Below are 12,050 nucleotides of genomic sequence, written 5' to 3'. Positions count from 1 at the left end.
CTTTCTGAATTCTGATTTTTAAATGGCTGAAAAAGGTTAAATCTCCATTACAAAAGATAGTAAGATATCAAACGCAGACTAAATATAGAACCCAAAGTTTAAAATTTATATATAGGAATTTAAAATTTCAGTTAGCTGGGTTGTATTGGTTCAGTGCATGCTTCAATCGATACATGGCAACAGGGTCATGTTTACAAATGGCATTAATTAATGCATTAGGACTGAAGAAATTCAACCGATGTAGGCCTCTGTGACCCAACCCAAATGAAGGCTGTCAATGGGTCAGGTCTGTTCTGAGATTGGGTGAAGCTAGGCAACCCAATTATAATCAGAACACAAAACTCAAAACCAGAACCGAACCACTTATTTGTATACCCCTTTCAAACTGAACCATAGTAAAAAAAATATTGATTTAGAAGTATTTGTATCCTAAATGTCTTGTATACCAAACAATCGTTCAAACCATTTGAGTTAAACTGAGACCCAGAAAACTCACATTAGAGTGAAATGATTGGGATCGTGAAATGATTGGGATCATGAAACCCCTTTTCTTCGTGGTACACAGGACCAAAAGAATGAGAGCCATGGTTCAGTTTGTAACGCGTCAGGTTATGAGGAGCCAGGAAGAACAAGATCCTGAAGAGCTTTCAACTTATAAATGCTGCTTGGGAGTTCCCTGAGCTTTCTGCAGTCCTTCAGATTCAAATAAACCAGATTATCAAGATCTTCAATGCTACTCTGAACTTCAACCAAACTTGTGCAACCTTCAAGGATCAATTTCTCAAGATTAAGGAGCCCCCAGAAATTTGGAGTTTTGACTAGGTGACGGCAATGGCTAAGATTAAGTATTTTCAAATTTTGTAGCGACTGTACAGCAAGAAAAAGAGGAAGAAGAAGAAAAAATAGTAAGAGATCCTTTTACGTAAAGATAAATAATTGAGGAAAAAATAAGAAATATACTACAACAAACCATGTATTCCTTCCAAACTTGTCTGATTCTGCTGTGTTGCAAATCGAGAGAAACTAGTTTGTCCAAATTAAAATTGGTTGGTATAAATTTGGAAGGAAATCCATGCCAACAAAGCCATCTCAAGTCCTGTGGAAATTTTTCGTAGCTCCCTGTAACGTGTACATTCTTGAGCTGGAGCAATCTTAATTTATTCATTCTTGAAAATGCTTCAACACTCAAATGTAGTGTTCTTGACCTTGGCAAGTCTAGGATGAGACCTTCAATTGCTTCTGTTCCCTGACAATAAAGAGCCTTATTGGATGAGTTTGCATGCAAAGGACACGAGCAGAATTAGTTACTTTATTTAATCGATATACACAGTACAAATTACAGAACTTGGGGATGGGAACAGAAGCAGGGTGCATTCTAGCTAAGCCCACTAGCTAGGATGGCAATTTTCCCCCATTCCCTGATCCCTATGGGGATCCGCTCTGAATGGGGCGGGGACGGGGATGATATTCCCCCATGGGAACGGGGATGGGAAAATCCTCATCCCCAATTCCCATCCCCATTAGCGGAGACGGGGCAGGGACGGAGAGATCACTCCCTGCCCCGTGGGGACGGGGATGGGAGTGATCAACCCTAACCCAACCTGCCCAACCTGCCCCATTTTCATTCCTATTTGATACCACACCTTTTTTTTCGACGGAAACCTTAAGCACAGACAGAAAGTTTTGATTTCTTCTCTGAGTTCCATGACATATACGGGGGATCATTTATAACCTGGCTCAAAAGCATGGCCTGGCTTGACCCAATCCACACACATTTCTATGCAATATATAGATACACAAGGCTGCAACTTAGGCTGAGTTAGCCCAGACCCAACCCAAAAAAGTCAGGTTGGATTGGATTAGGGTTAAGGCACAATCTATAAACCCAACTTCAGGTTGGGTTAGGGTTGACCCCTCAGACAACCCAACCCAACACTATTGTGTATACATCTTATATAAATATATGATAGGATTGATATATATATGATACATGTTAGTTTGGCTAATATAAGATTTCTTTTATCATCATGTGGATAATATAAGATTCATTGAATATTCAATTTAATTGTTTGATTTTATTAGTTGTCATTAATGATTCTCTTTTCATAATTTTATGTTTCATTATTATTGATTTTCCAGGACAAATGGGCCCTAGTGCTTATTTTCTTGTTATTAGTGCCTTTTTACATGTTTGTTAGGGGCCTGTTAATCTCTTTTTGTTTTTTCAAGTATATTGATGAACTAGCCGCCCACTTAAGGGCAGATTTGTAATTAGATTTAGCTAAGATAGATTAATGAAAGAATTAGAGAGATAAGAGAGAAGATCATCGAACTCTCTTCTCCTTTATCTTCTTCAGATTTTTAGTGGACTGAATCACATCTTATAAGCAAACAAATACTGAAAGTTGAGTCTAGATCTGAACTTGAGAGATTGTATGAGATTTTAAGAGATTGGGATAAGATTAGGGTTGAGGGTTTAGAACTTCGGGTTGGGCTATGATCGACTATATATATATATATATATATGCAGTGTTATTTATGTTATATTTTACATTATATATAAATATTATAGTGTGATAACTATAATACATATTATATAATATTTTAAATTCTGTAATGTATAGCATAAATTATATACATATAAAGTCATACAACATAAAATACTATATATTTAATATTTTATATTTAAAATGTCAGGCCCAGAACTTGGCCTGGGTGGCTGGGCCCCAGCCCATTCCATGACCATCCCTAATGACAAATGTAGGAATGAAATCAAATCTCTAACTGGATCTCTTTGTTCTTTCTTATTCCTTCTGACGTAACATTACGGTGAAAAGAATTTGGATTCGCTCCATTCTCCATTTCTCATTCGAACTGAGAATAGGATAAGTGGCAAAGAATTCCGATCTTAGCCCATAACTGGATCGCCAGTGTCAAAATTTGGTAGTCATCCCAGCAATAATTTCTAGCCTGGCCCACAAATTTCCAGCCCTAAGTTCAGTCCAGGCCAGGTTTGGAATATATGTGTGTGTGTGATGCAAGTGCTCAAGGGGATGTTTGGAACCGTGGCCGTTTTTCAAAAAAATGGTGCCACGTTGGATCCACATAGGTGTTTCAACAAACGCCCATATATTTCATTATTTGGTTCGGCCAATTATTAAAAAATCAGGCATGCCTCAAAAATCAGGACCCCACCGATTGACGTTTTATGCATCGGTGAACCATTTCCCCCAACGGTTAACTGATGTATATCCTATGTGGTGCTTACCTGTCAGCACATACATGAAAAACGGTGCTTGCCAAACAGCATAGTGTTGCTCACTACCTATTTGGTAGAAGCATTTTTTTGTGAAAAACAGGTCTTGAAAGCATGGGCATTTTTTCTTGAAAATCGGTCCCAAAAGCGCCCACGCTTCCAAACACCATGTATAATAATAACATTTTAAGCAAGTCTCAACGAAAGAAATTGAAGAAAAATAGTATACTTGCAAAATGCATCATCAACTGGAAAGGTGACTGTTTGTCCAGTCAAATGTTGTTTGATTTGGCTGAAATTTGGTGGCATTAAACTACACTTACAGAACTCCAATACTATAGAATTTCAGCTCAATCCATCATTTGAAAGTGCCCCAACTAAAGACTTTTAAGTTCACTGGATTTTGTGTTCTGCAAGTCATAATCAAAGTCCTAGTCAACAAGTTGACTAGCATATATAGTAATTTTCGTCATGACTATTTATAGTAAAAGATGGCTTGCTATTTTTAGTAATTTTGGGTTTCTTATGTTTAGTGGAATTAGGGAGTTATAGTGTGTCCTAGTTTGAAAAGGAAGTTTTTAATTTTTATTTGAAGTATGAATACACATAAGAAATAAAAGTAGGAATTAGAAGTTAGAATCCAAATGAGAGTTGGGAGTGTTACTTTGGGTCTATAAAAGGATGTCAAGAGATCTTGTAAAAAATAATCTATTCCATTAAATTGAGTAAAAAAAATTCTTTTGTTTTCTAGTTCTACCATAGCCAACAGCTATAGCAGAATTAATTCTTGCTTCCTCTTCTATTTTATCTTCTTTATTTGCTAATTTATACTTGTGGTGAAGCCAAATGTTGAGTGTTGAGAATTTTGATTCAGTGTGTATGTGTTTATTAATATTCTAGGCCTCCCCTGATCACCCCTTAATTGATTTGGAACCTCAACAGCCAAGAAAAAAAGCTACTGAGGAACCTCAACAGCCATGAAGTTTGTTATCGATTCACTTCATTTCTTAAAAACCAGCCAAATGATCCTTTAGGTGCAACAAAAGATTAACAAATCTCTTACCAAGTTTTTCGTCAAGACATCATAAGCATCCTTGTAAAACCACAATCTGCTGCGTTTCCCAGGCTCCTCGGGAGATTCTTCGTAAACAACTTGCCTTCCCATGTCTCGTAGCATATCATGCATCCACAGCTCATTCTTTTCATTGATGGTTATAAGACACCTGCGCAAAAGAAAACTTGTTCCAATTTCTGGAAAGAAATCACAACCTCCAAGTATTGTGATTGCACTGTCCTTGTCCATTCCATTAAAGAAGCATGCGATATCTAGGAAAATATCCTTCTCTACATCATCTAGTTCATCAAAAACTATCCTAAGTTTTTGCTGAATTTGATTATGAGGAATTCTTTCTAGTTTCTTTAGGGAATTTTTCCATTCAGAGATGCCCTTCTCAAATAGAAAAGAACCCTGAACCTCAAGAGCAAGAGGAAGCCCTCCAACATAATTGATGACATCACTTGAGAGCTCCTTGTAATCTTCCATGGGATGGTTTCTTCTAAAGGCATGCCGACTAAGGAGTTGAAGAGATTCTTCACTATTCAATTCCTTAACCTGGTATATCTCATCTGCTTCAATCTCACATAACAAATGTTCATTTCGTGTTGTTACAATTATTCTACTTCCCAAACCAAACCAATTACGGCTTCCAACTAATGCAATTAATTGGCCTTTTTGATCCACATCATCAAGGACAATGAGAACCCTTTTCCTGAACAATCTTTCTTTGATCATCTTGGTTCCTTCACCGACTTCATTTATCCTGGGTCTTTCTTCCCTTAGGATATCAGAAAGTAGTAACTCTTGCAAATGAACCAAACCATTAGGTTGTTCCAAAACTTCCCTGATATTTACAAGGAAGCAGCCACCTTCAAATCTGCAAGAAATTAGGTTGTAGACAGCCTTGGCAATGGTTGTTTTACCTACTCCCCCCATGCCACAAATCCCTACAATGCGAACATCATCTGACTGAATGCTTAACAAAGAATTTATTTCTTCCACACGTAAATCTATGCCAACTGGATAGGTTGCAACGTCAAAATTCAACTTCTTGGAAAACTCTTCAACAATCACTTGGATAAACTTTGATACATTCCTGTCGATTGTCATCCAGATTAAGTTATATAAGCAGAATAGACATGAATTGAAATAAAGCACAAAAACAGGATCCCCATCTGAAAAAAATTTAGATTTGCTCTAAACTTCATTTCAACTTTTGTGAAATGGATTCTCCTTTTGTTAGAAAATGTTGACTTTCATTAATTAGATTAAAGGATTACAACTGTCATCATCCAAAGAAAGATGGTGAACCCTCAAAACACAGCAATCTTACAAACTAGCCCAAAACACAACCACCCAATTCACTCCTTCCTTTGCTAAAGAGTCAGACATTCCATTTGATGATCTTCTAGTCCATCTAACTGCACCCAAAGATCCCTTGTTAGACACATAATTTCCCTTACAGGTTATCTAAAGGACTATGTTCCCAATCTACTCACTTGCATCCATCCTATTACCAACTTGGAACCCCCTCCACTTCTAGCTGCTGAAGTCCTGACTGTTACCAATTTGAAACCCTTGAGTAAAGTCATCACTTCTACTCTCAATGAATCACCTACCACAATAGGGCCTGAATAAAAGGCCAGCATTCTTCCTTCCGCATCTCTAAAAACACCCCTAACTCCAGAGGACATGAGTTACCTATAGATCTTCCATCAAAATTCAATTCCACCCTATGTTGTAGAGGTGGGGACCAACTTCCTTGAAGGGTGGGAGATGAGGATGAGGAAACAGTTGTTGTCCTCTACCTCTAATCAAATCATCTGAAGAGAAAACCTTGAAGATTCAGAGTTTTCAGCTAGTGCATGACCTTGATGGTAATACCTTATATAAGTTCTTTTGATTTTTCTTGCCCTTGGAAGATCCTTTTATTTCCTTCTTCCCAAAACGACCACAAAATATCTGTTCTTGTTGTTCTCCACATCACCCCACCCGTCTTCTTTGGTTTTTAGAAGAAGCTAGAGTCAAAAAGGTTCACCCTACCCAAGAGAGGATTCCACCTACAAGAAATGAGAGAGAGAACCAATCCCAAATATAAGAAAAAATAGGACAAGAGATTAATAGATAAGTCATCACCATCTCACCACTCAAACGAATGCTACATACATGTGGGGAAATGCACCAATTTGGCCTTTTCTTTGTAGAACATCCACAGTATTGATTCTCCTATGACATTAGGATTCCTATATTTAAAGCTGATAAATACTTAAAAGGATTTCCAAATTTGACAATTCAAAGTATATATAACAAGAATGATGCAACTATGTTTGAAAATGAGATACCAAGAACCAGATATTTTGTTCTCCTCTCTCTTTGGTTGCAGGTGGATTCCCCCCTCGAGTATGGTGGACCTTTTTGACTTTAGATCCTTCCAACAACCAAAGAAAATGAGAAGGGTGATATGGAGGATAACAGGAGCAGACATTATCTAGGAAATTTGGGAAGAGAGGAACAATAGGATCTTCCAAGAGAAAGAAAAATCAAAAGGTGAACTTATCACAGGAATTACCATCAAGATCATACATTGGTTGAAAACTTTGGATCTCATCAAGGTTTTTTCTGTAGACAGATTGTTTAGAGGTTGGAGTGCAGTAGTGGGTTCCTCATCATTTCCTACCATTCAAGATATTTAGTCCCTTTCTTTACAGTATAGGGTGAAACTGAACTTTAATGGTAGTTCTATTGGTAACCTCAAACCCTCTAGAGTAGGGAGTGTTTTTAAAGATGTGGAAGGAAGAGTCTTAGCCCTTTTCTCTAACCCAATTGGAATTGGTGACTCAATTAAAGCATAAGTGTCGGCGCTACTTCAAGGGCTCAGATTGGATAAATAGCTAGGCTTTCAATATTTGGAAGTAGAAGGTGGATTCAAAGTTGGTCATAGGATGGAGGCAAACAAACAACTTGGGCGTTTGGTCCCTTAGACAATCTGTAAGGGAAATAATGAACCTAAAAAGGGATCTTGGAGCACAATTTAAATGTACTAGGGGGTCAGCAAATGGTTTAGCTAATGCTTTAGCAAAGCAAGGAGTTAATAGGGAGGCATTATTCTAGGCATGGTTTTAAGTTGTTTGTGATTTGAGGAGTCACCTTATTTTTGGAGCATGACAATTGTACTTCTCTTCTTTAAAGTTGATGAAAGTTACTGTTTCCAATCAAGAAAATAAGAACAAGATATTTGGAGGTATAGGTTAGACACCTAACCCCAATGAAGAGAAAGCCCCTGAAGTCCATACACCTAATGACAAAAGTTTACAAAATTCCAAGTACTTAAGTAGGTGAAAATCAAGTTAAGGCATGAATAGTATGAGTTCATTGAAGAAATAAACACAAATTACCCAACAAATATGCAATGGATGAAAAAAAAATCATATAAAGAAAGTATGCATGCCAAACATTCAACAATTAAATGCAAAACAATAACAACATCTGAATCCAGAATGGCCAACATAAGTCAGAGACGATTAACAAAGATAAGTGAAAGTGTCATTTCTTAATCAAGCTATTAAAGATGTATGAAGAGAAATACACTGACTCTATGTGCTTTGATGATAACAAACACATTGAAGGTACTAATATGTTTGAGATACAAGTGTTGAAACCCTTTTATTTTCCCTTAGATAGACCGTGTATTGATTAAGAAGAAGAAAGGATTCTCTCATAAAAACATGAAGAAATCAAGTTCAAAGGATCCTATCATGAAGAATTTGATGAAATCAAGTTCCAAGAGCTTAATTGTTTCTTTAATTTTATAGGACTAGATCCCCTACAAATACCCAACAAATGTTAAGAAAGTGAATGAAAGTGTAGGGCAAGTGTTAAGAAAAAAAAATGCAGGAAAACTGGAATCTCAAAAGTGTATTTACACTTTTATTTAAATTTATTTTTCATGTGCATCTCTCAATTTATATGACCATATCTTCTGCTCAGCCAGAGCTTACCTCTCTTATAGGAAGTGGTGACCAACCAATCTAACCTCACTAATTGATTTTTCCACGTTTTCTTAAGGGAAAAGAAGACAAGAGGAACACTGGAATCTCAAAAACTAAATGATAGTTTCTTGGAGATGGAAGTTAATAAGACTTTGGTACTCCCATCTTTAAAGAAGTAAGGGAGGACAAATTGAATTTTACGGTTGCTATGTCTAGTAAGTGTCCTGTTGCATAGTTTTGTTGGAAAGAATGGTCTGCTTTGAGTATTACACTTCCTACTCAGTTACAAATGTAAATTAGCAAGGTTTGGAAATTGAAAATTCTCCCAAAGTTTAAGTTTTTTGGTAGCAAATTTGAAGGGGTTTTTTAGGCACCAAGGATGTTTTATGTAGTAAAGGTATATATGAAACTAGCTTATGTCCTGTTTCCAAAGTTAAGGCTGAGTAGATTTTTTCATCTCTTTTGTCAATTATTTTTACCCAGAGCAGTTTTGTTTGCTAGCCCTTAGGTGCACTGTAAAAGAAAACCAATTTGGGTTTGCTTTGGATTCCGTTCTCTTTTTCTTTACTAGTTTGGATGCGCAAAATGGAGTTAAGTTCCTGGCTTCCATTGCTGTTGTATTTTATTATATATAGGATGCAAGAAAGTATTTAGTTTTCAGTAACAGGTGAAGATCTGATGTATTGGTTTTGAGTTGTACTTTGCAAATTCTAAATGGTTCTGTGTGTTTGTTTGCAACTTTGGATCCCACCAAATCCTCTAATCAGTGCAGCCATAAAAAATCTGTGATCAAATGCAGGTGTGGAGGATCAGATTTATCATGTAAAATGTTATGGGTGTCCTAAGGGATATTAAAGGTTCACAAGGATTTGCTCTTTAGGCTGCAGTTAGATGCAATGCAAACGCAAATATGTACACTGCATATTTACCCTTTTTTGGTTCATGAGAATGCAAACATGGTTCACATTTTAAATCATTTTTGCACTCATCTTGTTTGTTTGAAATCGGTGCAAAGTGTGGGCCCATCATTAAATGCTCCAACCATCTTATGCTAACTTTGGTCAAAAAGTTAATTATCAAAAGAACACAAAATTGTATCCAAAAATTAGGTACAGTAATGCTCTCTTCTCAGAGTACAAAAGTGTCAGAAAATACAATTTTGATCTTTTTTTTACATATGAAACAAATTCTTGCAAACGCGAACCGGGGTACATAATACAAATTCTTGCAAGTGTCAGAAAATACCCCGGTTCAGCATTTATATCTCAAACAAACGGAGCCTTAGGATTGGGTTGTACAGTACAAATACAATCAAACCAGGGTACTCCTTCCGGCTCAGTTTGGAAGGAGTGCAAATACAAATATGTACAGTACAAATACATATAAAACAATACAAAATACAGGATTTTACACTTTATCAATAATTGTTGTATTGTAGCTGCAGGTGGACAAGTGGAGTTTGTTGAGAGGTGCATTAAATCAAAATTATGGGCGGTCTATCAAGCTGTGCGTTTTGTTTGCAATTGTGGATAAATGATGATAAAAGTTGAATCAGACTCTCTTATACCTATTTTCACTTTAAGGGGTTATGAAAATGCAACCCTGGTCCTACTGGTCTACTTTGGACTATATAAAAAGTAGTTAGATACGTTTTGATAAAGTCGTCTATCATATTTCAAGGATTAATGGGGCTGCTCATGTCATAGCCTAATATGCAAAGCCTGTTCAACATCAGATTATCTGGTGGAAGCATATGTTTGTTTGGCTATCAAAAAAAAGGGGTTAAGCAAAAGGTAAGCTTGCCAGAAATCCAACATCAAAACATGTTGTAATTAAAACAAAGCACAGTTCAATGATCATGCTGTCGTTAAACTTAAAAACCAAAAGATTAGAGAGAAGATTTAATATAAATAAGGAAAGAAATGAATCCAACCCGTCGGCAATATCTTGCAGATTCCACCCGGGCAAGTCGGCAGCTTCGGCGAGAGATTCCTTCCATTTCTGCACCTTGTCCAACATCTCCGTCCCCTTGAAGCGCTCTTCATGTCTGACGAACGCCTCAGCGAAAGTCCCAGTCTGCTCCCGGACATCTGACTGATCGACGTCATAAAATACAGGCAGAACCAACAGCCCCATCGTTTTCTTGCACTCCACAATTTTGGCGAGCTCATCGAGGCACCATTTGGAAGAAGCGTAATTTCTGGAGAAAACGACAATAGAGCTTTTTGACTCTTCGATTGCTTTCAGAAGTTCAGATGAGATTTCTTCTCCCCTCCTGAGTTTCTCGTCATCTTTGAAGGCGAGGATTCTTCCATCGACCAAAGCGCTGTAGAGGGGATCGATAAAGCTTCTACGGGTGTCTTCACCTCTGAAACTCAAGAAGACGTCGTAGTTCCATCGTGGGGTGGAGGAGGGAGGTGGAGGTGAATAGCCCTCTGGGATCGTCTCGCAAGAATTCATTGAAATATAAGAAACAACAAGGAATGATTGACAAGATGATGGATTTACCTATCGAGAAAAGGAAGACGATGGATGAGGAGTTAACAAAAGGGAAACCGACCAGGGAGGCGAAGGTCCCAAAATTGCACTTTGATCAAGACATGTCACTGTGGAGACATGAGAGAGCACCTGCTACGCGGGTCTCATGCGTATCGAGAAAAGGAAAGCTCCAATAGTCTCAACAATCACTTGTTGGTGACCACCTTCCATCGTCCATGAAGCACTTCTGAGTTGCGCAAACCATACTTCTTATATATGGGAGGTCCTCTCAGTGCACAGTTGCAATGTCTTCTGGGACTGAAACTGGTTTATGTGTATTTAACAGTTTGATTTGATTGACTTTTGTTGTGGCCGTAGGGGTGAAACTGGTTTGGTTTGCAGTTTGCTTTGGTGTAAGATCCGGTTGAAACTGTGAGATGGGGGCAGTTTAAAAAGATGAAGGTCGGAATTAAAACCAGAAAACTGTCCCTTGAAGCTAGCAAGGGACAGTTTTGAAGCTCTGTTTTCGAAGCTTAGCTGAGAAAGGTGAACAGCTAAAGCGGGCCCATGGAATTGTTTGAAACTGGCTTTATTTATGGGAATCGGATGCTACATGTTGAAACCGGATCTGCTCCTCACTCCTAGCGCCTCACTGGCGCCTCACAATCACATCCAATCATGCATGTGGAACATCATGGGAGAGGTTTCCAAACGGTGGATGTGCCTGTGAAGCGCTCACTTGTGAGACAACGCCCCGCCAGTTGCAAACGTGACGGGATCTGCTCCTCACAAATGGGCGCCTCACATCCACATCTACTATGCATTGGGAATATCTCCCGTGAATAATAACTAATAAGTATGGGAGATGATCGCAATACATGATAGGATGTGAGTGTGAGGTGCCTCACACTATTCACAAATGGGTGTCTCATATCCACATCCACCATGGAACATCTCCCGTGAATAATAACTAAAGGTATGAGAGATGTTTCCGATACATGATAGGATGTGTGTGTGAGGTGCCAGGTGTGAAGAGCAGATCTGGTCTCGTTGCAGACTTGCAGTTTAATATTGGGTCCGAATGTAGTAGGTACGTTAGGTAAGCACCATGAGTGAGCACGTAATAACTATGTAACACATGTCCCACTTAGGGTTCTCATCTGCCCCTACAGATTTGCCCCCCAAAAACGTCTCACACAATAGAAATGCGACGCATGTCATGAAACACGCGCACTAGGCGAGATGCATGCAAAATCACTTTGATGTCGTT

At 38.1% G+C, this 12,050-nt stretch overlaps 1 protein-coding gene across 2 annotated transcripts; it reads right to left on the bottom strand.

The window, feature by feature from the left end:
- Positions 1-386: 386 nt before the first annotated feature.
- LOC148844233 (disease resistance protein RPV1-like) lies at positions 387-11,347 on the bottom strand. 2 transcript variants are annotated; one of them, XM_088957991.1, is made up of 5 exons: positions 10,863-11,270; positions 10,236-10,737; positions 4,320-5,409; positions 971-1,246; positions 387-867 (listed from the first exon to the last, which is right to left on the bottom strand). In XM_088957991.1, exons 2-5 carry the CDS (start codon positions 10,436-10,438, stop codon positions 610-612), a joined length of 1,827 nt encoding a protein of 608 aa, XP_088814117.1. In that variant the 5' UTR covers positions 10,439-10,737; positions 10,863-11,270; the 3' UTR covers positions 387-609. The 2 variants fall into 2 exon arrangements, with proteins under 2 accessions (XP_088814117.1, XP_088814116.1); XM_088957990.1 differs by having other exon boundaries at positions 10,236-11,347.
- Positions 11,348-12,050: the final 703 nt, after the last annotated feature.

Source organism: Nelumbo lutea, chromosome 8, assembly GCF_056320005.1.
Source record: "Nelumbo lutea isolate HS-2025 chromosome 8, American lotus-T2T, whole genome shotgun sequence".
In the NCBI taxonomy this organism is placed as follows: Eukaryota; Viridiplantae; Streptophyta; class Magnoliopsida; order Proteales; family Nelumbonaceae; genus Nelumbo; species Nelumbo lutea.
This window is presented reverse-complemented; position numbering and strand designations above follow the sequence as displayed.

Bases quoted from the DNA above. Each gene is read 5' to 3' on its own strand.
- LOC148844233 (XM_088957990.1), bottom strand. From the start codon at position 10,762: ATGAATTCTTGCGAGACGATCCCAGAGGGCTATTCACCTCCACCTCCC. The intron at 5,410-10,235 runs GTTGGATTCATT...GACAATCGACAG, and splicing joins CTGCAAGATATTGCCGACGG to GAATGTATCAAAGTTTATCC. The intron at 868-970 runs GTTTGTTGTAGT...CTTGCTGTACAG, and splicing joins AAGTTTGGAAGGAATACATG to TCGCTACAAAATTTGAAAAT.